A 25,621-nucleotide genomic window follows, 5' to 3' on the forward strand; every position below is an offset into this window, starting at 1 on the left:
TCCAAGATACCAAAGAGGGTAAAAAAACAAACCCTGGCAATTGTGGCTTGAGCTGATTCGCAGAACTGCAGAGGGAATTTTCAATTGCTTTCTCATCCTAGGTGGCTCATTAAAATTTCCCAATCAGGGAAAGGTGTCTGAGCTGTGTCGGCTCTGCACTGATGAATCACCCAACCCCTTAAGAAGGATGGTTCACAGTCTTTTTTGTCTCCTGTTGATGCATTCTTTAGTTTGGGTCCTCAAAAGGGGAGATTTCACCATGCCTTTGAACGTTTTCATTTTTTACCGAGTGTGGCACAATCTGACCTATATCCAAACACAAAGCCTTGAAGTTGGTTCACCATTTTGCCTTATTTTTCCCCAGTTACCTCTCCCACCATTTGACAAGGTAAGAAGCAGAGCCTCTTTAAAACCATCTGCTAGCTATGTGAAGTATTTTCTAGCCTTGAATATCCAAATGGGGGTATATTTTAATGCTCTTATTTAAATGTGTAGTGCAAAAGTGAACATAGTAAGGCTACTTCAAGGGAACATTGTGACCAGCTCTTCATGTGGAGAAACTTAGGCTGGCAAAATGCAGGCAGTACCAGACAAGAGAGTCCTGAAATAGTTGTTGTAACTGGAATACCGTTTCTGCTGCTGCTTCTTCTCCACCCTCACACTGCATCAACACTCAGAAAACCTTTCTTTACTTTCTTAAAAAAAATTCCTAGTTCAGACAGACATGGTATAACATCACCAGTTTAATTTGCCATGTAAGGTACTCCTCCCATTACAAATATGGCAAAAAATTAAGCAAGGGCCAAGGTCTAAAATTTTAAATTCAAGTTTTGTAGTTTTTCAGCTGTACACTTTCCCCATGCTCTGAAAGTATTTTAACCCACTTCAGTAAGTAAAGCTGGCAGAAAAATTGGTTTTATCTGACCCTTTCTTTGCAAAACACTTGTAAGTACCTTGATTTTCTAATGTGGGTTATTTAACCTTATCTCAAAACCTTATCTTCTAAAGCCTCTCTCTTTAATTACATCTCAAAGCACAATGCTTTACTAAAGGCTAATAGTTAATGCAAGAATCAGAGTAGATGTGTTTTGTGTGCAATTTTAATGGATTTGCTCCTATTCTAATTACTCATCAATAAAGGGGTAAATACTTTGTGAAAGAAAAAAAAATTACCTAAATTTCAAAATAAAACCACAGCCATATTTAAATATCACTAGCAGCATTAAGAACTGGTTAATGTAGTCCGCTGAGGAGGTGGCTCGGTGGTAGGGTGTTAAAAGTTTCACACAGGTGATAATGAGCTCCTTGTATTTTCTTTCAAAGAGGCTTTTCTGGACCATGTATTGTTTTTACACAAGGTGGAGCTGGTCTAACTCCATCATCTCCACTGGGATTGCTCCAGCTGTAGCATCTATGTGAAACTGAGGTGAAACTCAAGCCAACATCTATTAAAATCCTTGTATAGGCAGTGCTAAGCCAAGGATTCCCATCAGAAATTATTCCATAATCCTGAAGAGAAATTATTCCATAATCCTGAAGAGGCATATAGACTTTTCAACTAGTTAATCTGCTCACTTGACTTCCTAGATGTTTTAATCTCAAGCTTTCTTTTTACACCTTGGCCACTCTGAATTAACTTGCTGCTTTCCACATGTTGTCTCTCAGCCTTAATCACAGATACAGCCCCTGTCCCTGGCATGTGCAGGACATGTCCAATGGCCCTGCCCTGTCTTTCCTGAGCTCCTGCACATCCCACAGGGCTGTGAGCCCCCATGTGTGAGCCGTAGCCTCCGTATGCTGCCCCATCATTGGTGGGGACATGGTACCTGCACAGCTCCAGCACGTTGTTCCCACAAGGAGTCCATGGGAAATGCCACAGGAGGACAGGGCTGGCTCAGACAGCACGGGAGGGCACTTGCACAGCCCTTGGGAAGGACATAAAAAACCATGCTTCCACCTTTACAGTCCTGCTGTTGCAAGCAGGCTTCTTGTGTGGATGATGATGCCTGCAACCGCAGCAATCCCCTTTCATTTCTGATGACATGGTAAGGGCAGCTGTGGGTAAACGCTATGGCAAGGCTCAGGACTGCTGTTATCACAGAGCTCTCCGTCTTGGCTGCTGCCACCTGCTCTTCTTGGGGCACCAGCCCTCAGCACGTAGCAGCGCCTGATATTTGCCATTGTGTTCCCCTCCATGGCGACACAGAGCTTCACAACACTGGATATTAAAGAAGGGTGGTGCCGAGTGGACAGATATTTTCGGTACTGCCAGGTGGTCTGCGTAGGTGTGAGAAAGGCTTCATGCTTCTCCAGGCCAAGCTCCAGCCAGCCGGTGCCTGTTGCCTCACTGAGGAGTAAGGGCTCCGGCTTTCGGAGGAAGGCACCCAGACAAATGATAACATAAATATATCTTTCACTTGCTTTGTTTCTGTACGTTTTAAGACCATCTCTCTCAGAAGGCCTCCCTCCACCCCTGGTTTTTTCTGCCTGCACAGCTGAAACAAAACCGGCGGTGGAGCCACCTTCTCTTGCTGGAGCCTGGCTGGCAACAGCCTGCCCTGACCTGAGACACCAGCCATTGTTAAGGGTATAACACATTTACATATTTTGCAATAAAACATCAGTTATTTGCATTACTGTGTCAAGTTTTATTTGATTCTTTCACCTAAAAATGACTCATTTTCCTTTCTTGTATTTTAAAAACCAACTACTCTAAGCTTGTTTGAGAATAATCAAAAATTGCCCATTTAGCTAGAAGTCATTTTCTTTTCAAAAGGCAAATGTTATTTAATCTTTCAGCTGTTCATTGTGCCATCATAAATACTTTCTTTTCAGCACAGTTGTGGGGACTGAAATGAGCCCACTAATTGCCTCCCATTTCGACTGACATGTGGTGGTTTAGTGGAAAGAGAACACAGCGGGGAGAAGGAAATAGGAGGCTGAGAAAATGAGAGCTAATTATTTTCACTGCCTCATGTCAGGCTCTGTGTCAGCCTTGTTTTTACAAACTGGAAGGTTTAGCACTAAATAAAACAAACTGGCGTCATGTTTTTATATACTGGCAGTGTCATGGAAGCAGCTGCACATCTCAAAGACAATATAATGCCTGCATTCGCATGGACACCATCTGACAGCCACTGTGAGCCACTGCTAATGAGGATATCACAGTGGTGCCAAGTGAAAGGTGCTGAATTATGTATGATTCTTCATCAGTGCAGCAATAGTCCTGTACATCATTATGAGACATTGTTTTGCTGAAGAGATTAAAACATTCTTAGTTCCAGACCCTGCAACCTATACACGCTACAAGAGGTTATTAATGGAATTTTTAGGGAGAGTTTCTTGTGGATTTCTTTTTGGTTAAAAATATCTCATGGGACAAAGCCGTGGTGGGTCATGACACTATATATATAAAGAAGAGAAGCAAATTAACCATAATTGTGTTATCTTCCTTTAAATCCAGAATAATAAAATATAGTGTAGCAGGGTGATACATAATGATAAATAACCCAAGTGCTGTCACTAGATGTTCAACTCTAATGCCTTTAAAACAGCAGGTTTCAGCAGCTGAGATAGATAATAGCTAAGAATGTAAAGGAGCTTCTGGGGACCTAAATCATCAACATGCTACTACTTTTAGTACCAGCATGACCAACATTTTTTTCATATGTGTTTCATCTTGCGTTACATCTTACTGTTCTTCTAATATCCAGTTGCCTACTACAATGCTGTTTCCATTTTTTCTTCAGTCTTTTAAAAAAAAAAAAGTTTATTGCAACCACTGATTTTAAAATGAATCCTGGATTTGGGCCTCCTTGGAAAATGAGGTGTCTCCCCAACAAGAGTTTTAAGCTGTTGTTGCAGGAGACATGTTTGTTGTTTAAAGCCCGTGCCTGATCTTCCACTTCCCTTTCAGTTTTTGTTGCAGGTGTTAGCACATATGGGGTTAAAGGAGTATTGTCACCATAGTAAGCAGGAGACTTAATTTTTAAAGTGTTCTTATTTTCTGTTTCGAAGCTGAGGAGAAGTGGCTCAGAATATATGTGTGATTTGGTTTTATTTTCTACAATCATTTGCAGAGCCTGCTGATTTATTGGGTCTGTCAAAGTGTTATTTGGAAATGTTTTTCACACAAAGTTTTGCTGGTTGTGCCTCTCAGTTCTGAAACTAGATTTATTTTTTTTTTTAACAAAAAGCTGAAATTCTGTATTTAAATCAAAATTAAGCAGGTAAATATTTTAATGCTTGAATTACAAGATGTCCAGGGAAATCTCTTTGAAGGACTTGTGTAAGTATATTTATCAACCACATATTTTGAACAAGCCATTTCCAAATTATTTTCCCACATATGTCTGACACTAAATATAGTCTCGATCCAAGAAATCTTATGGCTCCAATTCATCAAAGAATTGAAATACATATACTTAGTGATTCTAGCCAGATTTTTGCTTAAGTGGCTGAGCATCTCTCTCCTATTCATTGCTAAATAAGAACCTAGGACTGGATTGGAAAACAGGGAAATACATCCCTTTCTGCAGCACACAAATCTTGCATTATTTACTGTGTGGTTGAGCAAAATCATTACCAAGTTTGTAAGACAAGTAGCCCCACCTACTTATCTTAGATATTTCCCAAGTGCCTTCATTCAAAAGTCACCTCAGCTACTGTCTTTTCTCCTTCATTCTCCTTCCTTCCTTCTCTTTCTGTCTTTTCTATCTTTTTTTCTCCCAGCCTCTCCCTCCCTATCTCTCCTCCTTTTATTTCCCTGTCTTTCTCTCTCTCTCTTTCTCTCCCCTTTCCACTGATGATTTTACAATAACACAAGATGAAAGCCTTTTCAAAGAAGATGTATTTCTGAGTGACCAGAGAGGGTATGCGTAGTGTGGTAATTTGCCCTTTTGGTATCTGCATGGGGTGGCTGGAGAGGACTCCAAGGAGGACCGAAGGTTTGGGGGCTGGATTTGAAGGACGGGAGAGTGTATTTCTTTCTCTGAAGCTGCAGTTCGGAGCTGGGGAAGGCGGTGTTTGTGCAGGGCTTGTGCATTCACAGCTGCATGAGGCAGCCTGATTCGTTACCACACGGAGAGGGCTCCTGCGTGCACGGCAGATCCGGCGAGGGGCTGGGCGCTGGCAGGTGCCCTCCGTCTGCCAGACCCTACACAGCTTGTCAGTCTTTTCTTTAGAGATGGTCGTTTGATTTATGTTGTTTATTAAAATGAGCTCACAATTGTCAGATCAGATCTGTAGGGAGATGTGAGTGAACAGCACAAAATCCTGAGTCGTGAAGGCACAGGAGCCCTGCACAAGGTGTGGCTCTGGCTCCTAGGTGCTTGGCACTGGTCTCACGGCAGAGGATGTGCTGAATTAACTGGAGGGATAGTATTTTATGTCAATATTTTTTCTTTCCCTGGCTCAGGTGTTTTTGTAAAACTTATAAATGTCATCAAGCATCTTGTCTCTAACCTCGGGTTCGATCTGCAATAGGGAATCCAGGTAACATGAATTTAGGAAGTCCTGAAAAATGTCTGGCAACAAGGACAGCGTGGGCAGGGAGAGAAGCACGGTTTGAGAGATGAGGAGGAGTCAAAGACAACTCACTTTGCTGTTGTCGTTCACTTACATAGCATGTACAGTCCTCAGCTGACATCAGGGCTGGTGCGTTGTGCTGTATCTACCTGGGAAGAGACAGGTGTAACTCTGGATTAGCTCACAACCCAAAAAAGCAGGACAGAAAAAGGACATGCAAAGAGATACAGTCCATGATTAGAAAATGGAGGCACAGGGCAACTTCAGCACCTTATCAGTTTGCACAGGACGCCAGTGGCAGAACTGGAAACTGAACTTGGTGCCTCTGAGTCTCGGTCCAGTGCCCTGACTGCTGAACCACAGTTCCCATCACTCAAGCTCACACCGGGGCGATACGAAAACCAACTCACACGTCCACTCTGTTCTTAAAACGCAGAAGCTTTCAATGGGGACAGATGGACACACAGGGCCAAATGCTTTCATAAGCATAATTTGTTGTTGCGGTTCGGAAATGATTATACTCCAGTTTTCTTTTATCTTGGAATTGCCAATTCAATGCCTGATTGAAAGCTTTGAGACTTCTGAAGGCTGAGCTCCTAGGTTACATTTATGAGAGATGCACGTGCAAACACTAGCAGATAATCGCATGTGCGAACGGATACTTTTTAGTCTGCTGTACATTTATGTGTGCAAATAACTGCTTACGCAAGCCCTTGGCCCTAAGCGGCCATCTGTGTCCCCATTGAAAGTTTTTTGCATTTTCTGAGCAGAATTGAGAAGACTGCCTCCTGCAAATGCTGAGACCCCACCTGCCAGGCCAGTGGTGTGTGGCCAGACCCTCCTCAGGAGGGGAACCCCTGGCCTGTGTGGAAGAGCTCCTGTCTCTGTGACAGGCAAATCCCCTCCTGCCTGCACGGCGATGGAGACACTCTGCTTCACTGCAGCCCTGTTGTCCATCAGGGGACTGATTTTTGGAGGAGCTCAGTCAGTATCTAGTCCCCAAAGCACCTGCTGGGCACACCAGCAAATGTTGGCTGGTTTGCACCATGGACAGGCAGTCTCTGGTTCCCGGTGGGAGCCTCCCTGGCCACAGGCACAAACCCCAGTCCCAGCACTCAGCCCATGTGGGATGTCCTGCAGGATGCTGCCAGAGCCATCAGCTTCTGCAGGCTCACACGTGTGCAAAGTGTTGGATGCTGGCCCCACATGCAGTTCATGGGATAATTTAAGGTACCCTTTGTTGCTTTGGTTTATTATACTCACTAAGATTATTTTCTAAGCTGAGCTCACTTATAATTGATAGTGCAGTTGGAGGTGAGCAGAAGTTGAGGATGCTCAGTGCCTCGCTGGGCACTCAGTATCTGAAATAATTGACTGTAAATAACCAGCTCATCCTCCTGCCTGTTATTTGAGCGACTGTCTTAATGGTGTTTCACAGACCCTCTGGTCATTTGTGCCCGGTCTCACTGGGAAGGTGTCCTTGGGGCTGCCTGCCAGCACTGGCTGTAACCCCAACTGACGGCTCCCACCGCTGCCCTGTGCCTCCACCACCACGCGGGAGTGCAGAGCTCCTGCGCCGCCCGCTCGAATGGGCTGGCTGGTTGTCCAGGTGGGTGAAGCCACCATCCTCCTGGGGACCTTCAGGGGATCCACACCTCTGAAGACATCCAGACCTGTCAACATGGTGACTGTCTCTCAGGGTGAGCTAAGAGGAGAGTGAACAAGAGAACCTGAGGGTTTTCCGTTATCAACACTTCCACTGGAAAATGTGTATATCCTAAAATATGTGTTCCTTATCTTTCTTGTGGGGTTTTCCCCCATATATTGAGGATTAGGTTTTGGGTTGGTTTGGCTTTCGGTTTTGTTTCATTTTGTGTTTTTTTTTATTTGTATTCTAAAAATCCAGCATTCTTTTTTTATTATTCATAGGATTGTAAATGGAAAATGTACATGGAGATGGACGGGGATGAAATTGCAATAACCTACATAAAAGATGTGACATTCAACACTAACCTACCTGATGTAGAGATTTTAAAGATGACAAAGGTATTTACAGCCTTAAAGCTTTCACAAATTCACAGATCTCAAACAAAGACATTAAAATACCACAGCAGTTGACTTTTGTGCTTGTGGAAGCTCAATCTCTTGACAGCTTTTAAATAAAATGCACATTCTAAACAGATTTGTATCATAATAGCAGTTAGGTATTTTGGTTCTCTTTTAAGATGACAATAATGTTAACAATAGAAAAATAAGAGAAGGAACTAATTTATATTTTCTTGTTTTAATTCCATGTTATATCCTCTGAAATTATTATACCTTTTAAAGAAGAGAATGTTCAAAAAATTACTTTCCTTTTCAAGAGAAGAAAGTGAATTAAATATTCTAGTTTGAAACTTCATGTGATTTGTCTGGGGTTTTTTTTCTTTCATTTTTTATGACATGGTTTTAGAACTTTTACATGGTTCTAAAACTCCCTGTTTCATGCAACGATGGGTTGCAAAGACTGAAACCCATCAACAGACAGTACAGCACTGAACATCTGCAATTCAGTGTCACTGAGCATTTTACTTTATTTCAGAACCTGCCTGTAATATTTAGCAGCCAGCATTTAACCTACTTTTACCATAAGCAACAGAAGCTTTCCATTTGCTGTTATTTTAATTGTTTGTTTTTATTAATATGCTCCATTTAATAATAGCTAACAAAATAAATTTCTAAATGAAGAAATATACAGCTTGATTACCAATTAGAATGCTGCTCTAATGTGCACTGATGAAAAACCCCAAACTCGTGAATGCTTTTAGCTATTAATTTTTGGGGCAAAATTTGGGGGGAACCTTTTGTTATTTTTTCTAAAAGAAAAATGGAACATCAGATTCTCAACAGTCAGAATTTTAAGGAAAATGTGAAAATATGAGTCTTTGCCAAAAAGAATTCTCATATTTAATTCATGCTAATACTATTTCTACAGTTAGTGATTTCTGGAACAACACTTGTGATTTTTTAAAATTATTATTATTTTGTTGCAAAATGGTTTTCTGTTTAATTTTCATCTTGGACATTTTAATTTTTTCCTGAAAAATAGAAAAAGCTTAAAGTTAAATAATAACTAGATACAATAACATCAACTTTTCACATACTTCATCATTTTTATATCTGTCTGGGAATATCACTGAGAATCTCTAAGTATTTGTTCTTGATGGCCTCTGTAAGTCTAGCAGGAAAAAAACTGTACATGCACACAAATGAGAAAGGTTTATGCCCCCTTGAAAACATTCCATGTTGTCTAACCTACTGTCTGTTATTTACAGAAATATATTCTCAGTTTCGTTTTGTAAACAAGGAAGTAAATAATTCCAAAATGTATTGTTTTGTCTCATAAGATTTTAAGGAGAGTATTGATCATAACAATATGGAGACAGATGTAAAAAGGCAAATGTTGAAAATATCTTTGGGGTGTTTCAGAAACAAGTCAGGAGATGAAGAGCACCTTATAAAACTCCCACCATGTTTTTTTCAGCCACCGTTCGTAATGGAGAAATGGATTGTGGGGATAGAAGAACACCAGTCTGTAGAATGTGTTGTTACGTATGAGGTAAGCTCTAAGAAACAAATATAAAAAAAAAAGTTTATCCAAGATAAAACCTACGTGGGAGTTGTGGAAATAGCATCCTCTGGCTTTGTTATATCCTATAATCAAGTCTCAGCAGCCTGTAATTAATTATAAAATCTAAAGTTCAGAGCAAAAGCTGAATGAGGTTTAGAGACAATGTCCTCAGACTGCTGCCTGGAGTGGCTCTTTTTCTCAAGGATGAAACCTCCTTTTGCTTGAAGTGTAATGGTCAGTGTTTGCATTACTTGAAGAGACTGGTTTTTACCTTTTCAATGAAGTGCTAATTAGGAGAGCAGAGAAGCAACAGAAGAAAGAAAATGAGAAGTCAAGAGTAAAATAAGATAAAATAAAACCTAGAAGACAATTTAAAGGGATCGAAATCAGCCTTTGTAAAAGGAGTTTGCAGTTACTTACAAAAGTGTTTTTATAAAGCCCAGTGCTGTGTGTCACAAGAAGGCTAATAATTGACATTCCAGTTCTGTCCTGAGCAAGGATTCAAGTAGTGATGGAGAGACAGGGAAATCCTGGACCTTTCTTGCCTGTCTCAGAAGTGAAGAACAGTAGTTTTCTTTCAGTCTGAAGTTTCTCACAGGAGTCATAGGCCCTTAACAACAAATTGAAGACTTTGATACTCCAGGAAAGTTTTGTAGAGGGTCCCCCTGCAACAATATCTACATAGTCCTACCTCTTTTAGCAGAAAGCACTGCCCATTTGACACTCACATTAATATAACTAGTAAAATATATTTTTATGCTTGTAGAGAAAGGCCTTCAGATCTTTCCTCCACATGGTACATGAACTGAAACAGTTATTCACTACCACATTTTTAGCATAATCACAAAATACCAGCCAAAATTATCTAGAGTCTAAAAATACTTGAGAACTGGCTAAGTGGTTCTGCAAAATAGACTCTATATTGAAAATGCTGCTGCCACCCAGGCATTAGTGGAAGTTCCCTCGTAGGAGAGCTTAGTGTGTTGTTGTGTCCTCATGTGTGTTGTGTCCTTCCTGAACAGAGTGATGTTAGAGCACCCAAAAGCACCAGGCACATCCAAGCTATCTGCTGGAGCAAGGTGAAAGCGCAGGATGAGGTCGAGACAGTCCAGCTCATGATACAAACCTCGCTCCCCAACTCAGAGGGAAATTCACGGAGCAGATCTGACTCAAGTAAGTCAACACGCAAACTTTATTGCTGACATGGGCAAGGCGTATATGGGGAGAACAGTAAAAAATCAATGCTGTTATTCTGTTCCAACAAGAGAGCACGTCTTGCAGAGTCAGCTGGCATTGTGGTCCCTATGATGTCTTCGTAGATGCATGCAGGAGCACCCTGGCATGTCTGATTTAGCTTAAAGGCTAAACTTTGGGTAGTAACCTATATCACAATGTGATTTAAGGGGGATGACCTATATGCTCCTACAGGAAGCATGCTGGAAGCAGTCCAGGGCGATTAGCTACAAATCTTTCATCTACTAGTAGTCACTTGCAGTTGCACATCAACAGCAGACATAGAGCTCAGATCCTTCTGCTCCAGAACCCTGAATGCTTCACATCTTCCAGTAGTAAGCAGCCTTAAATCCTGACACTTTTTCAACACCTTCCTTGGGTCGGCTTTAGGTCAATTTTTCAATCCCTTCCAGTGTAGGAGGACATTGGGAGGTGTTTCTGCCTATGGTCCAGGCTTCTTCCCCTCTCTGTTGGCATATGTGTACACATCCATGGTAGTCTTTCCATGATGGCAGCCCTGCTCTTCTTCAAAGTCTATTTGTGGATGCTGGATGGGGGTAACAACTGGCTAATCTGCCCTTCTCCAAATCCACCCCTCTTCACCAAGACAAGAGAGTGCTCAGCTTTGTGGAACCAAGTGCATTGGCATAGCAAAAGGATTTGGACTGAATTATAACACCCACACAAAGTGTTCAGGGCCTGTGGTTGAAGTATTTCTCAACCAGGAGGTCAGGAAGGCATTTGCTGGGAAAGGAGACAATCTCACACATCTCTACCCTCTATCTGTTGGCCATAATGGAGTTTGAAGAGTGGAAATCTTCCCACTGCACTCTTCTTCCCCAGCTCAGCCTGCCCACGTGAGCCAGCCCTGGCTCATCATTATCTGACTTCTGGAATAGTGTTTGTTATGGCTTCTGGGGCTTGACTTGTTCAGTGAGATACATTTAATAATACAGTGGGATTTACACTGCAGTCTTCATTTCCTAAATAAAGTATGCAGCTGACATAGTCAAACTCAACTGAGTTGACTCTAGCACAGTTCTGCCTTTAAGATCTGACATTCTTTTTGTAAAGGTGTTTGTTATCCAAAGCTGGTTTTCTGATGGAGTTCACAGTAGGGCTGCAGAAATGTTTGAGTTGAGACAACTGAGGGATACCAGTCAGTGGAGGGTGAACTTCTCCAGTGTTGTACACTAGTGCCAGATGTAGAAGAATGGCCTCATGAATTGAGAAGTACTGAGTTTAGACTACAGACACATCTAAAATGGGTGCTCTTATTCCTAAGCAGTTGTGATCCATCTGCAACATAACTGTGTTTTGTAATGCAGATGGAACCTAGAGCTTGTCCTAAAAGATACATCTTCGCTGCAGATTAGCTCTGCTGATGGAGGTTACCCTGGTTTCAGGGTGATGAGCGATACAGCCATACCAAAGTGTGGTGTATCTTCACAGGTCTTCACAGGTTGGCTCTGCTGCAGTAAGCTGAGCTGCTTTCATTTTTTTTGCAGTGAGCACTGGGAGAGCTTGTCTGTCCCTTATGCACATGGAAGAGTTACACAAAGGCACTATTGTCTTGTCAGCACTCAAGTGAATAGGCACGTTCACAGGAGGTGGGTTACCAGCCATTGTGAAAGTTGTGCCTCAGCCCTAGAAAACCTTCTGACCTGTCTTCTTTACCAGACCACCTACCCCAGATTTAAAACACCACCAAATCCAAGCACAAATGTAAGGCTAATACCTAAGAGACTAAAATAACCAGTAATGAAGGTACTACCTCTGTGGGCTGCCACATAGAGCATCTAATTCAGTGTACAGAGTTGGTGGCCCAGAGATCATATGAGGGAGAAGCCCCCCAGCCCATGAGAGGTGAGAGGCAGTCCCACAGGGCTCACTGGGAGGTCCCTGCTGGGCAGCTGATCCCTGGGCCGGCAACCACGGCTGGCTGTAAGGAGCAGGGACTGAACAGCCTGAAGGTGCTGAAGGTAGCCCCTCATTCAGGATAGCATCAACACTGGTCCCACAGGGCATGTGGTGGCTACCTGAGAGTTGATAACAAATGAAGATTCAAATTCAAGTCCTGAGCCTGCTGCTTCTAGGTTTGAGGCCTGTGTTTTACATCCACAGCCTTTGTAGGAAGGCACAGGGGAATGGCAGAGGAGATGGTGTCTAGCAAGTACATTTCAGCATGCATGTTTCTTTTGAAACTGTGACTTTCAAGAGGGTTAAGAGGCAGAGAAGGCAATTCCCATCTGTCTTTCCGTGAAAGGAGGTTCATCTCTCAGTGCAGCCAGAGCTATCTGCTGTGGCAGTGTCACACTCACACTTTGACAGGAAAGATAGTTTCCTTTTGACATATTTGACATTAAGTTGAAGTGATTTAAATCTCTTGGGATTCAAGCAAAGTCTGGGGAAAGGAGGAATGGAAAAGATCATACTGTACAACGTAACAGAAGCAATCCTAACAAAGACAGAGCTGCTACTCAGCTCCCACAAAACTCCCCATGGCCGATGCAGCATTGCAGCAAGAGGTCCCATGGCATAGGAAGTCTTTCCTGGAAAAAAATGCGAGAGGAGCTGGGGTCTTCTGTTGAAGACAATAACATTTTGGTCACGTTTATGGTGCTTCAAGCTGACGGCATTATGCTTTCCTGTTGGAATAATGTTAGCAATCTTTAAGGACAAATTATTCAAATCTCTCTAGAGCAAAATTATTTAAGTGTGCTCCCCATGGGTTTTTGGCCCAAGCTGTTGCCTTGGATAAGAGGAATTCCTGTCTCTGCTCTACCCATAAAGTAGCAAACCAGGCAGCCCTCATAGTTCAAATGAAAAATTTGCAACTATTCTATTTGCTATAGACTTTCATGCAAACCACAGGACTGACTTTCAAAAGCACTTCAGTGTGATCTCTGGGAGCTACAACTTTTGTTACAACCCTGGGGCTGTGACAGTAGGTGTGAGGAAACTGTAATACCCCAAGTCACTCACATTTGCGCACTGTCTGAGCTATCCTGGCTGAAGCCTGCTGCCTCACTGGCTTTTCCACAGACAGAGCTGATTTTCTGCATGAAGCCGGATGGAGCCATGTAGACTCAGTATCTGGAGAACTGGATTGACTTCTGGATTTGTAGTAATAACAATAACTGAAGTGGCTCTGTTTGTTGTGGTGTGTAGCATTTTGAAGAGAAAATGGAGTGAGAAGGTGTGAATCTGGCTGCTGCAGCAGGGATTTGCACGGGGGTCTGCACTACCTCTGGCTCTTGTGCTCAGCTGTGAGCAGTGTAACTGTGCCAGCTGGGAGAGACACAGGTGGAGGGTGATGTTGCAGTGCTGCCAGCACTTTGGGGTGCTGCTGCATGCCTTCTCTGGAGGTCTCCAGGCTCTTTTGCAATGAAAGCTGTGGAGAAATCTGCCGAGACTGCCAACCGCATCACAGGAGATGTTTAAAACCAGGTTGAGTTAAAAACACTGGGAGGCCCTTGGGAGTGGGAACCCACCTGAACAGCCAAATGGCTGGTTCAGTATGTGTGTTCTAGTCTAAGCTCCATAATCTGCACTAGCATCAGAACTATTTGCATCACTTGCTATTTTGAAGTCCAATATTATGTTCATAATGTTGAACATACTCAAACCTAGGACTATTTGCTGCAAGGTTGGGAGGGAAAGGGTGGTTTGAGATACATCAAGGTTCTTCAGAGAAACACCCTGGTACCTAACCTCACACCTTTGGTAAACCAGAGAGCTGTTTTCCATCAACTCACAGAAATCTGACTCTGTTTCCATTTCCCTACCAGGCATTGACAGCCAGTGGATGCAGACACTGCGGATGCACCAGATAGCAAAAGCTATTTCTCTCCAGCATGGCCACCCCCACAGCCCAACTACCATCACCCACTACCTGCCCTACCTTCACAGCCAGGACTCCTATGCCGCTGCCGTGAGGAGGACGCGCGGTCCCATTAGTTACCAGTTTACGTCCATCAGCCATTCCAGAAACTCCTCCCCCTTCTCGCACAGCTTGATGAGAAACATCTCAAATCTGCATCTGAACTCGAAAGGCAGCAGCACCTCCAGCACAGCCTCTGACACCCCTTCGGAGAGGGACAGGTCCACCGGCAAAGGCAGAAACGCCTCGCACAGTGGTAACTCCCGCAGCTCCTCGGATGGTCGGCGCAGCGGGACCAGCTCCCCAGTGCCCCCCCGGCACTCGGGAAGAGCCTGCAGGACTTCCTCGCCAGCGGTGCCCCTGGCCTCCCAGCACCGCAGGTACCCCCGCAGCCCCGCCCAGCCCGAGGCCATCCCGGGCATGCCCCCGCAGGGCGAGAGCGAGCCCAGGAGGGGCGAAGGGGAGAGCAGAGTCAACGAGGGGGGGTGGATAAAGGTGCAGCATACAAGGAAGCCCCACAGGCAAACCACCGGCAAGTCAGGGAACCAGAGGCCCAGGGGGAGCTGGCGGGGCCGGAGGACGTTCTGAGGGAGGAATTTGCCCCTTCATTTAACTGAACAGTGTTCAACCTAGAGAAGATACGCCTGCTCCTATTTAATTCACCATACCAAAGCCAGGACGACACCTCCCTTGCTGGCTGTCACGGCCTGGGGCCTGCCAGTGGAAGGGGAGAGCTGCCTGCTTCTCCTCCCATCACAGTCAGCGCCGAGGGATTTCATTTGATTTTCTCCCCTCTGTTTGGCTGCTCATGTTCTCAGCTGACTGGGTATCCACTGATTTGCTTAATATTTCAATAATAAAATCAGTATAAGGCACAGCCAAGTGCCATAACGAAAGGCTCTCCATTTCATCCTTAGGGAAGGAGTTGTGCTGCTACCTCTCACCTCCCTTGTATCTCCAGACAATGAGTCTGGCTCTGAGCCGGGTCTCCTCATGCCTTGTTCAGTCTGTTTCTGCCAAGACTATAGGAAAAGGTAGTATTTTTATCAGACCTGCATAGTTTGAAAAAAAACAGGAACACAAAGATTTTTTGTCAGGTCCACTCCAGTAGCTTTACTTCTCTACTTCCAGCTTGCCATCCCCTCTCAGGAATTTCTCACCTCACTCTTTACCAGAAGCCCCGACACCAGGTACCCAACACCACTGAGCACATTTTGTCACATACACAGTTGTTATAATCGGAGAAACAGAAACTAGACTTTGTTCTTTTGGAGAAAAAAATAAAAATAGAGGGAGAAAAAGGCATTGCCTTTATCATAGTTACATCTAACCCCACTGAGGTCTATGATAATGTTTATCCCTGGGCAGCAGGCATTTTTTAATTGAATTTTTAAATGTGGCTAGACTGTGTCGCTTTTGTCTTTCAGTCTTCAGGTAGTAAAGACAAGGTCAGCAAAGTTTCTGATTAATGTGGTCTTTAGCTCCACTGAGAACAAAGACACAGCTGTAGACTCACTTGTCGTCAGAAAGTTTCTTCTTGGCCTTTTCACTCCAAGTTGATTTCACACAATTAAAAAGAAAAAAAAAAAAAAAGAAAAAAGTTAGGGTTTCCCAAGATGCAAGAGGGGAAAAAAAAGGGAAGAAACAGATAAAGCAGACTGAACCCAAAGCAATGCATGGTACCCTACAAAAGTCAAGAAACTAAATTAGAGGTGCCTTCGAACAAGGAGCTACATACCATCCATGCTGAGCGGTGCTCACTGGCATGCAGCTGTGAGCAATGCTGGAGGAGCTACTGGCACGTCAACTCCTCCCATCACCATAGCCCTGTCACCAGACATTCAAAAGGATATGTAAATTCCCTGCTCCAAACAAAGGCCGCTCCTAGGGGTACATGCAGGTCTCCTCCGATTCCCACCAGCTCAAATGAGGGCTGAGCCTCGTGGTGGGCTTCCCAATACCTACCAGAGTGAACCGGGACTCGCATTTCATGAATTCAGGACAGGGTCCCCCAAAACCAGTGGAGCAGGACAGAACCAATATCAGGTGTCAGGAATTTGATCTCTGTCATTTAAGCCCCTTTTCCTCTGACGACAGTTAAAAGCAGAAAAAATAGTAAGAACTTTACTTCTGCACGTGAAGCTCTGTGATAATGAAGCTTGCTGCTTTCTTGTGGCTTCAAAGTGGTTGAAAGCTATTTAGTAACCCAGCTTCTGAACCTGACAACTAATTTGAGGGACATGGACAATCCACCGCTGGATGTTTCTCTGTCACAATTTATCAGGAGACTGGAATTTTGTCTAGATTGGGGATCCTTCTCTAACACTGCTTGCTGTGACCAAAATGGGCTGGAGGATACCAGCTGATAGTAACCACACCTGAGAGCACTTGCTAGAAACATGCTTTTGTTATTAAAATTTGGATATGCATCTCTGGAAGTGAGATCTTGTTTCATGGTTGGGCCTGCACAAATCCTAGAAAGAAATTGCAGGAGTTTGGTGGTGTAGTTAGTTGTACAAGCCTGAAAACAAGGCCCTACCCAGCAGACACTGGGCTGGTGGTGGCAATTCAAGATTTATCAGCTGCCTGTGGTTGATTGTCAAGATGTCCAGCAGAATTCCTCTGCTGTTTGTAAGCAATTTAATGCTGTGCCTAATTTTAATCTGCAATGTACTGTCTGTCCACATCTGTTGTATTAAAGTGTTCATTAGCATTTAAAGGAGGAGCGGATGGTATTGATCATGCCTAGTAAAATTAAACAATCATGCAATAGTGACTGATTAGAAATCCTCTTGCTGCACCAGCACTGCTAGTTAAAGTAACAGTGAATGAACTTGTCAAAAAAAAAAAAAAAAGAAAAAGAAAGTCTCAGCAGTATTTAGTTTTCCATCTCATTTTTATCACTCTTAATGTGGTTACTCCCTGTCTTGGTAATAATTCATTATAAGTCAAAATACACTTATTTTTTCACCCCCCAGTACTTTACAAAGCCAAGCAATTTATTTCCATGCTTTACCAACACTCAACTACAAGACCACACACAGCAATGTGGAAAATCCGAGTCTCTTGGGCAACTACACCTCAGCAAATGTCTGTTCTTTGGAAAGGAGCCATGCTGCATTTTCTTAGGGTCTTCTTACAAGTCGGTTAAAGCCAATCATATTTAAGAACCAGTATGTCTAATTTGCACACTAGGAGCTGGACACACTGCCCTCCATCCATACACATACCCTCAGCAGTGCTACACCCTCCCCCCATGGCTGACTGCAAGTAGCACAGAATACCACTGCTGTAGAGCCACGCCTTGTTTTCCTGGCTCTGCTTTCTCTGGGTCTTCATATCACCATGCACTGATGTTGCAGTTTTCTTAACTCCCGAAAGGTACCTGCATTTTACTTTTCCACAGTTTAAAATGCTCTGAATTATAAGAAGCCAGCTCTGGGATGGCTGCTGGAATGGATGAAGAAAAATATCAGGGAACTCATGAAGGCAAGTTCAGAACTGGACATCCAAAGTGAGTGAATATTTGTGTCCAATGGGGAGAATGTTTACAAAATTAGATACACATTTTCTTCTTTTAAAAATAAAAAAAAATTAAAGTGCAAGACTGACTGACAGAGCTTACACAGAATCTGTTTGTTTGTTTGGCAATATTCTACTCAGGATCTTGTGGGAATCACAAGATTTGCCCAGCTCCCTCTGGATGCCAGACTACACAGCAGAATGGTTTTGGGGTGAACAGCGACTTCCCTCTCCAGTCGTTAGTTCTTAATCCTGCCGGGAGGGAGGAAGTGGTGTTCAGTTCAGACAGGAAGAGCTGGTTAACCTCAGCATTACAGCCCTTGGTTTTCTGAAACCTTACAGGCTTTTCCCCTGCAGTTGATGATGCCCTCATGGCATGGACAAAAATGATGCTGAGACTTCTTTCTTTTTCTGCCAACAAAATGTTTGATTTTTATAAGGGGTTTTTTGTGTCTTTCCCATATACCTAAAGGATGTATTTAAACAAAACAAACAAACAAACAAACAAACCCAAAAAACCCCAAGAAAACCAGGAGGATGGAGAGCAGGCACTTAACACTGAGGTTAGCAATCATTCTTCTTTAGCTCAGCATGGTGTCCCAGAGCTGGGTCTGACTCTGGTCGATACTGGCTTCCTACGTACACAGATTTCCCCCACAGCGTGGGGGTACCTGCCGCTACTGTCAGAGGGACTGGCCGTAAGAGGCGAGTGTCCTGGGGACTGACAGCCAGCGCAGGAGCGCAGGAGCCTGGCGCGGTGCTGCATGGGGAAGGGGCCTGCGCTCGTGGGGCGCGTGTTCCCCATGTCCTGTGGGTCAGAGTCGTGTGGCGTGTATGCTGCTGTGCTGCAAACCACCTGGCAGTTCCTGCGCCTGTGAAACACGGCTCTGAAGCATAGTGGGCAGCACGTGAATGTGAGACTCCCTGGAGCAAAAACATTGCCCAGTCCTGCAAACACAGACTGCTTTTGTTCACATGCAGCCAGGGCTTGAGGGGGCTGCCCACGTGCAGCTTGCCTGACAGAGCTGAAGGCATTTCTGGAAGGGGGAAGCTGCTCAGAGAGCTTTTGTAGCTGCTCATCTACCTGGGTGGGGAGAAGATGAAACGGCTCAGTAGCCCATCTCCCAGCTCGACCCCTCACACAAGCCCTTCCTTTTCCCAGAGCCTTTGCAAATTCACAGAAGGATGATTGTTGCAGAGGTGACAGCCCACTGAACGGTCCAAGGGGCCTCGAAATCATAAACAACCCCAGGCTGTTCCTCACCCTAACCCCTTGTGACAGGAGTACACTGTCAATCCATCCTGGAGCAGCAGAGCTGCAGAGGTCGCTTTTTATGGCCTGGGCAGGAATTTTACCCAGCTCAGTGTTTGATTTGGGCAGCGCTGTAATCTCTCTCTCGAAACATTTCTAGTTGTTGCTTTGGCCTCGTATTGATTTCAAAGCACGTACCAAAACTTTTATGCCTATGCTGTGCTCCTGAGGAAGATAAACAGAAGAAATGGTCAGAGAGGGGTGATGGGGTGGCCATCTGACCCCTTTGCACTGAGGAATGCAGCTGCCAGCATTTCAGCCTGTTTGCCTGCTGCCACAGTATGCCGTACCTCTGGGCTGGGGGGATCTGGTCATGCTACCTGTATGGGATGGGATGGCCGGGGGACCTGCTCACCCTGTGCTGACATTGCTGAGACCTGCCTGCAGCAGGGGGGATGCCCGTGGCCCCTCTTATCTCCCAGTCTACACCTGAATCTCAGTGATGCCATGCCAGCAGACAAAACACTGCCATGCTCCCAGGAATGGTGGTTTTCCAGGGCTGGTGTTCACAGGTGTCATTGCTGCTGGTTGATTATTTCTGTGAAATGCTAGAGAAAGCAAACCCAGTTCCTGTTAAGCTGAGGGGGGAGAGTGTCTGTTAGTGCCTCCCCCCAGTGCTGCCATGGCTGAGCTAACGCCCTGTGAGAACCTGCTTTCTCACTGTCATCAGTATGAAATGGGGATGGGTGGTTTTGGACATTGTTTACTTTTTAAATAAAATACTTGCTACTGCACTTTTGCTCTTCCTAACCTGCTCCCACTGATTGTTTTCTAGCAGTAGGCCTTATCTGAGAGCAACACCACCCTCCCTGGGCACACACCAAAACCTCGTATGCTGACCATGATCTGGCAACTCGCTGAGCTGATTTAAGGAGCAGAAGTTGCCCAAACCCTCTGCATCCCCCCTCCCTTCTCACTCAGACCAACAGGCCCCAGCCAGGACACCCCGTACCACTGTCCTCCTCTCCTGCTCAGCCAATGCCTCTGAGGATCAAACCCTGAGTATTTTATGACTTTCCATAAACTTGCTACCAAAAAGTGGTATGTGAGATGTAAGATGACTGTGCATCACAGATAAGCACTTGATTTTTCTGATTGTCCTAAAGAATGCACTTTGACCTTATTATTATTATTATTATTACTACTTTACGCTGGGAAAGATGGGCATTTGCTTTTGTAATTGTGGAAAAACCCCAAACTGAGAGACCTCCTGACATCTCACATCACTAAAATGGAACCAAATAGCTGTGCTACCTCTGAAAATTACATCTGACAGAATTATTTTCTGTATATGTGTCTACCATAGAAGGGTTTTTACATAATTTTCTTATCTAATGAAGTGCCAAAGTGTAGCAGTTCAAGCCAGTTTGTTGCAAAAAGTTGGAGGTTATGGAGGAGAAGTCTATTATGGCAATAACACTAATAAGGATCTGCCAAGCTCACATTTGAGTATGTGTAAATACAGGGAATTTGAGATGAACATCTCAGAGGACAGAGGAACAGCACTGGGAGGCAGTGGTAGTCGGAGGCAGCTAAGAGTCAGGGGCAGAGCATGCAGGCCCCCTCTGCAGCTCCCACCCCAGCACCACCTACATTCCCCCCAGCCTCATCCCACAGCTCCTGCCCCAGCTTCCTGCCTGCCCAAGGGTCGGTGCCGACGGACTATAGCCACGAACACTGTGCTGTGTAGAACAAAATGGCTTAACATACCTGGGGCTCAACGTAGACATTTATTTTCTTGCCTTAGCAAGAAAAGTGAGGGGTCCCTGCAGCAGGGAGAGGGCATTTCCTTCATGCTATTGAAAATAACAGAAGGGCATGAAAAGGTGAGGTGTGCCCTGGGGATGCCCCCCCTGGCAGTAGTGAGCCTCAAGCAAGGCTTTCTACCTGTCCCCTTACTCTGTCCCTCCTGAGGAAGCTGCCAAGGGAGAGGTGTCTGGGGAGAAGGTTAAGCCACCGCCTGTCCCCTCACTCCAATCCTCTCCCAGCAACCACATCTCACTGAAGGTTGGTGGAGGCAATGCAAATCAATATTCACAAAGAGGCAGTGGCAAAGCTTGTATAAAAGGGCAAAAAAACAGACTGCAGTAAGCATTTCTGATTATTTTCTGATAGCCTCCTGTTTCCCACAGCTATGCATTTGCAGAACATTTTGTAAGCAATTTTTTTATGATGTGACAATCTATTTTGTACTTTCAAAGGGAAATATAAATCAAAGCCCAAGAATGAAAGAACTGGGATCTTGAGCTTTTAGAAGTGACTACTGCATATCAACAACAGCTACTTCTGATAAACATTTTTTGCTATACATTTTGTGGAATGGCTACAGGATACTCAAATGAGCATTATAATTACACTCCCATAATGTGCATCACAATGCTCTGGGCTCCAAATGATCTGCTGTGACGTATACTTGGAATAATCATTAAGATTTCTATCAAAATTGATCACATTTCAGCCAGTCTCTTGGTGCACTGATTAATATAGATTCCTAGAGGTATTTATCAACTGCATTTTTTTCTCTCCCTGGACTGTATTTATTCCTTTGGTTTTCCTTCTCTTATTCTTTCAATTTTTATGGTCTCGCCACTTCGTGTCAAAAAAACACAGTATCGAGTAGGATCAGACATGACCACCTTCAACTCAACATGAAGAATGCATTTTTACCCAGCCTTTACTAATTAGGAACCTACAGCAAAGCACAAGGAGATACAAACCTGTTAAATTAAAAGAGGAAAATCTATTTTTCCTTGGAGAGAGTAAAAAGGAAGAAGATACTAATTGCATTGTGGAGGTATTTTGTGGAGCTGATACAGTTGGTCTTGGCTATAAACTGATTATACCTGCTAAATATTTAAATTTACATTTATTTTACCAATTCTGGTTTTACCTATCAGAGCACAATTTACAGTAAAAAAGTACTTCATAAAAATTCACATCCAGCAAATATGTAGAGATCTGACTATAATTAAATCTCCAAAAGTGGCCATCCTCCTGCCTCTGTATAAGAACAAGTGTCCTTTCTGGGTTGCAATCAATAGCAGGTTACATGATTATATACCTTATTATGTCTTGTATAGTAGTGTTAGCCACTGGAGGTTGACATGTGAACAAATACCTATGCTTGATCAGATCTTTTACAGTTTTACACACCTTTCAAGAGAAAGAACAATTAGTGTGTGTTATAGGTTACCGATTTACAATTTACATCATAAATCAATGTCTGATTATTTTAACGCAAAATGTTTTTAGCTTCATGTTATTGCACTAACGGTTTCAATAACACTATAATTTGCCCAGATGAAGAGGCGATTGGACAGCTCTTACAGAAATTTTTAATTACTGTCATTAGCAGCTGCAATCTTATTCTTTTCTATGGAGCTAAGTTACGTGTTACTGCATTGTGCTACAGGTACTCTGTGGTTGTGAGAATACAAACTCTCCCTCTCCACTGAAATACTTACATCTATAAATCCATGTCACAGGAAAATAGAGCACCAAGTGTGTTGTCCAGAGTTAAGATAGGAAGTGTGTAGGAGAGCCAGGGATAGGACAGCAGGAGTCTTGCCACCAGAAAGAAAATCCGTGTTACAATGCCAACAGCTGAAATCTGTGGGGGAACATGGAGGACAGCGCTTGTCCTTCATCCCAGCAGACCAAAGGTCACATTTACTGTTTCTGACAATGGTGCTATTGTTGTTGGAGGTCCATGTTCTTGCTCTTGCTTCAAGCTCCTAATATGCAAACAACTTTGATTTCCCCAGATGGATGCAGAAAGCATTGCATGCTCAATCTACTGCACATCCCTCTGTAATTTCAGCTGATTCCCTTAGCAGGTCTTCTAAGGACCACTACCGTGTACTGACAACTCATTTCAAGGACAGATGAGAATTTAAGAGACTATTTTATTGGAAACTGATAAAAATATCCAGATAATCTTTGCCAACATGTGAACCCTGGGTGGTGAGCTCACCCCACAGCTGGGCAGAAGGGGAGAGGAAGAATCTGGTAGCACCAGACAGGCCATGCAGGACTCAGACTGGGGGACTGAACAGGCAGGAATGTCTTCTTCCACTCACATTAGTCTAATTTGGGTTAAACATGGCTGAAGATGCAATGCTGACCCAAGTTCAGCTTTGCATGTCCTCAGGTGTTGTAAATAGCTGGATGTAGGACGGTGGTGCTGCCTATGTCTCGTCAAACATTAAGAAACTTCTTCCGTCACAGTAAATCCAGTTGGTAAGTTTGTTCTGCCCATCCACCAAGGGCATACGGGCCCTGCAGGGTAGAACAGGGACAGGAAGGGCATGAAGATGAAAACAGGGGAAATGACAGCAGCACAGGTCACAACAGCCATCTCCTGAGTTACAGACCTTCATTTGCTGGTACCCTGCACTGTACCGTAGGAAGGGAAGCCCCTGCCCTTGATGTATTTCCCATTTATCTTCTCCTTTTCCTGCTCCCTTCTCCCCAATCCTCTGTAAAATATGTGAGCAGGCATAAACAATTTTCAATAAATTAATTCTTTTCCACATATTAAAAAAAGCAGCTGAAAATACAGTTCACAAAATGTCCTATCAAATTTCCCCACAAAGTCCCTGCTCTGGCCTATTAATTTTAAAGCCATTTGACTACATATGTTGTTTGAAGAATGCTGCTTCCATTAAGCATTAAATGGAAAATTAACTGCAGTCTGAAGTATGGGTTCAGCTAGCCCCATCAGTACACCATAACATTTCATATGATGCTCTTAAAAGCTGTGAAGGTTGGCTACTTTTCTAGTAAAATCTTGATAATCATGATTCAAGATGTTAAGGGCTGCTGCTGTTGAGAAACAGGATCTCTTTTTCCATGTAAGTAAACTAGTATTTGTAGATTTTTTTTTTTTTCTCAAAGAAGTAAAACTACATCAAAATTCAAAGAACATCCCCACTTTCCAACTGAGCTGGCTTGGTTGGAAACCATCTGGGTGGCAATCCTCCACTAATGTGGATTTAGAGGAATTGAGTGTGGTCTGGTCTCTGGAGAACTGGGTTTAGTTCATCTGCTTTTGTGCCTGCGCTGAGAAGCCAGCAGTGCAGGTAAGTATATAATTACAGGCTTAGTTAAAATGGAGATTCTTTTACACAACAAACTGCAGCATGCACAGGAAAAATAATGCCCACGGGAAACAGAAAACCTCCACGAGGGCTCTTGCACTCTGTTGTGCTGTAACTTATTTACAGGCTTTGGCTTAGAGATGATTCCTGGTTTGCTTTACACAGGCGCGGGTTTGTGTGCAGCTGCACGCGCACGGGGCCTCCTTCCCTGGCGCCGATTGTAACGGGGACCTGCCCGCTCGGGAGGGCACCTGGAAAACCTGAGCAGATACAGTCGCACCGCTATTGAGCCCAGCTCAAACCACTGGATAAACAGAGGATTACAGCAAATGCTGGGGCCACAAATGCCATACAGCTTCTTCAGGGCTTCTCCCGTTACTATTGCTGCCAAAATACTGGTCATGCAGCAGTTATCTTGCTGCTTTTAACAGCTGTATTTGATTTAATGCAATATTACAAACGTTCCATAACATGGTGTACAGCGACCGATGATCTATTTCCTTTAGGCTTGCTTTCAAGTAGTATTTTGTTTGCACAATGCAACTCGGCCAACTTCTTTGTAAAATCCTGTTGCAACGCGCTCCCAGGGGAGCAGAGGCCGCGGCTCCCACCCAGGGTCTCCCTCGTCCCGGGGGCCGTGCTGGCGGCCCCGCGCACACCTCCGCTGCCGCGGCCCCGCGCTGCCGGGTGGGCTGTTGATCACCGGGGCGCTTTGCCTGTCCCGCGGGGCGGGCGCTGCCGCCGCACGCTCGGCGGGGCCTCAAGGGGTGCAGGGTACCCGGGGGTGCCCGGGGCCGCCGCAGCCCCGGCGGCAGTCAGGACACGGGCCCCTGCCCGCCCTTGGTGGGGAAACCCCCTCTACCCCCGGAAACCGGCCATGTCTGGGGGTTTATTTCAGAGTGGCGGAAACAAAGCCTGGCTGGGCATATAAAAATTTTAGGGAAACAGAGAGTTAGAGACTACGTGGGCTCTTCCTGCCCCCACCCCGCCGGGGCGGCCCTCACCCCCACGCGCGCCGCGCCGCGCCGCGCCGCGCCGCGCCCCGCCCCGCCCCGCCCCTCCCCTCCCCTCCCCTCCCCTCCCCTCCCCTCTGGCGCGCGCGTCCTGCGGCGCTCAGACCGGGAGCTTTTCGCGCCACAGGGCCAGGCCCTTGCAGCTCCATAAACGTCGCACCCCAATAGAAAAAAAAAAGGGGGGGAACCCCCGCACTAGCCGCCTCGGGGACGCCCCAAAATAGCTTCGAGCTCCTCAGCAGGGGTTGGCGAGCGGGCACGGGGCGGGCATGTCGGGTGCCCGATCCCCAGGGGGTGTCAGTTATATCTGCCAGGACGCGGGCGCCAACGCGGGAAATGCACCGCCGGGCCCCGCCCCCCCGCGGTCCCAGCCACTTTGGCGCGAATCTTCAGTTCCCTGGTGCTCGCCCCGCCGCCGCCAGC

General features: G+C 44.8%; 1 protein-coding gene across 1 annotated transcript in view; it reads left to right on the plus strand.

Annotated features, from left to right (window-relative positions):
* MAP3K20 (mitogen-activated protein kinase kinase kinase 20) overlaps nt 1–15,118 on the plus strand; it is a 92,133-nt gene extending 77,015 nt beyond the window's left edge. Inside the window, exons 17-20 of the mRNA XM_074910264.1 lie at nt 7,456–7,572; nt 9,050–9,124; nt 10,159–10,309; nt 14,161–15,118. Coding sequence (XP_074766365.1) covers nt 7,456–7,572; nt 9,050–9,124; nt 10,159–10,309; nt 14,161–14,840 — 1,023 coding nt within the window. The 3' untranslated portion in view covers nt 14,841–15,118. The remainder of the gene's footprint in view (nt 1–7,455; nt 7,573–9,049; nt 9,125–10,158; nt 10,310–14,160) is intronic.
* The last annotated feature ends 10,503 nt before the right edge of the window (nt 15,119–25,621 follow it).

Source organism: Athene noctua, chromosome 7, assembly GCF_965140245.1.
Source record: "Athene noctua chromosome 7, bAthNoc1.hap1.1, whole genome shotgun sequence".
Lineage (NCBI taxonomy): Eukaryota > Metazoa > Chordata > Aves > Strigiformes > Strigidae > Athene > Athene noctua.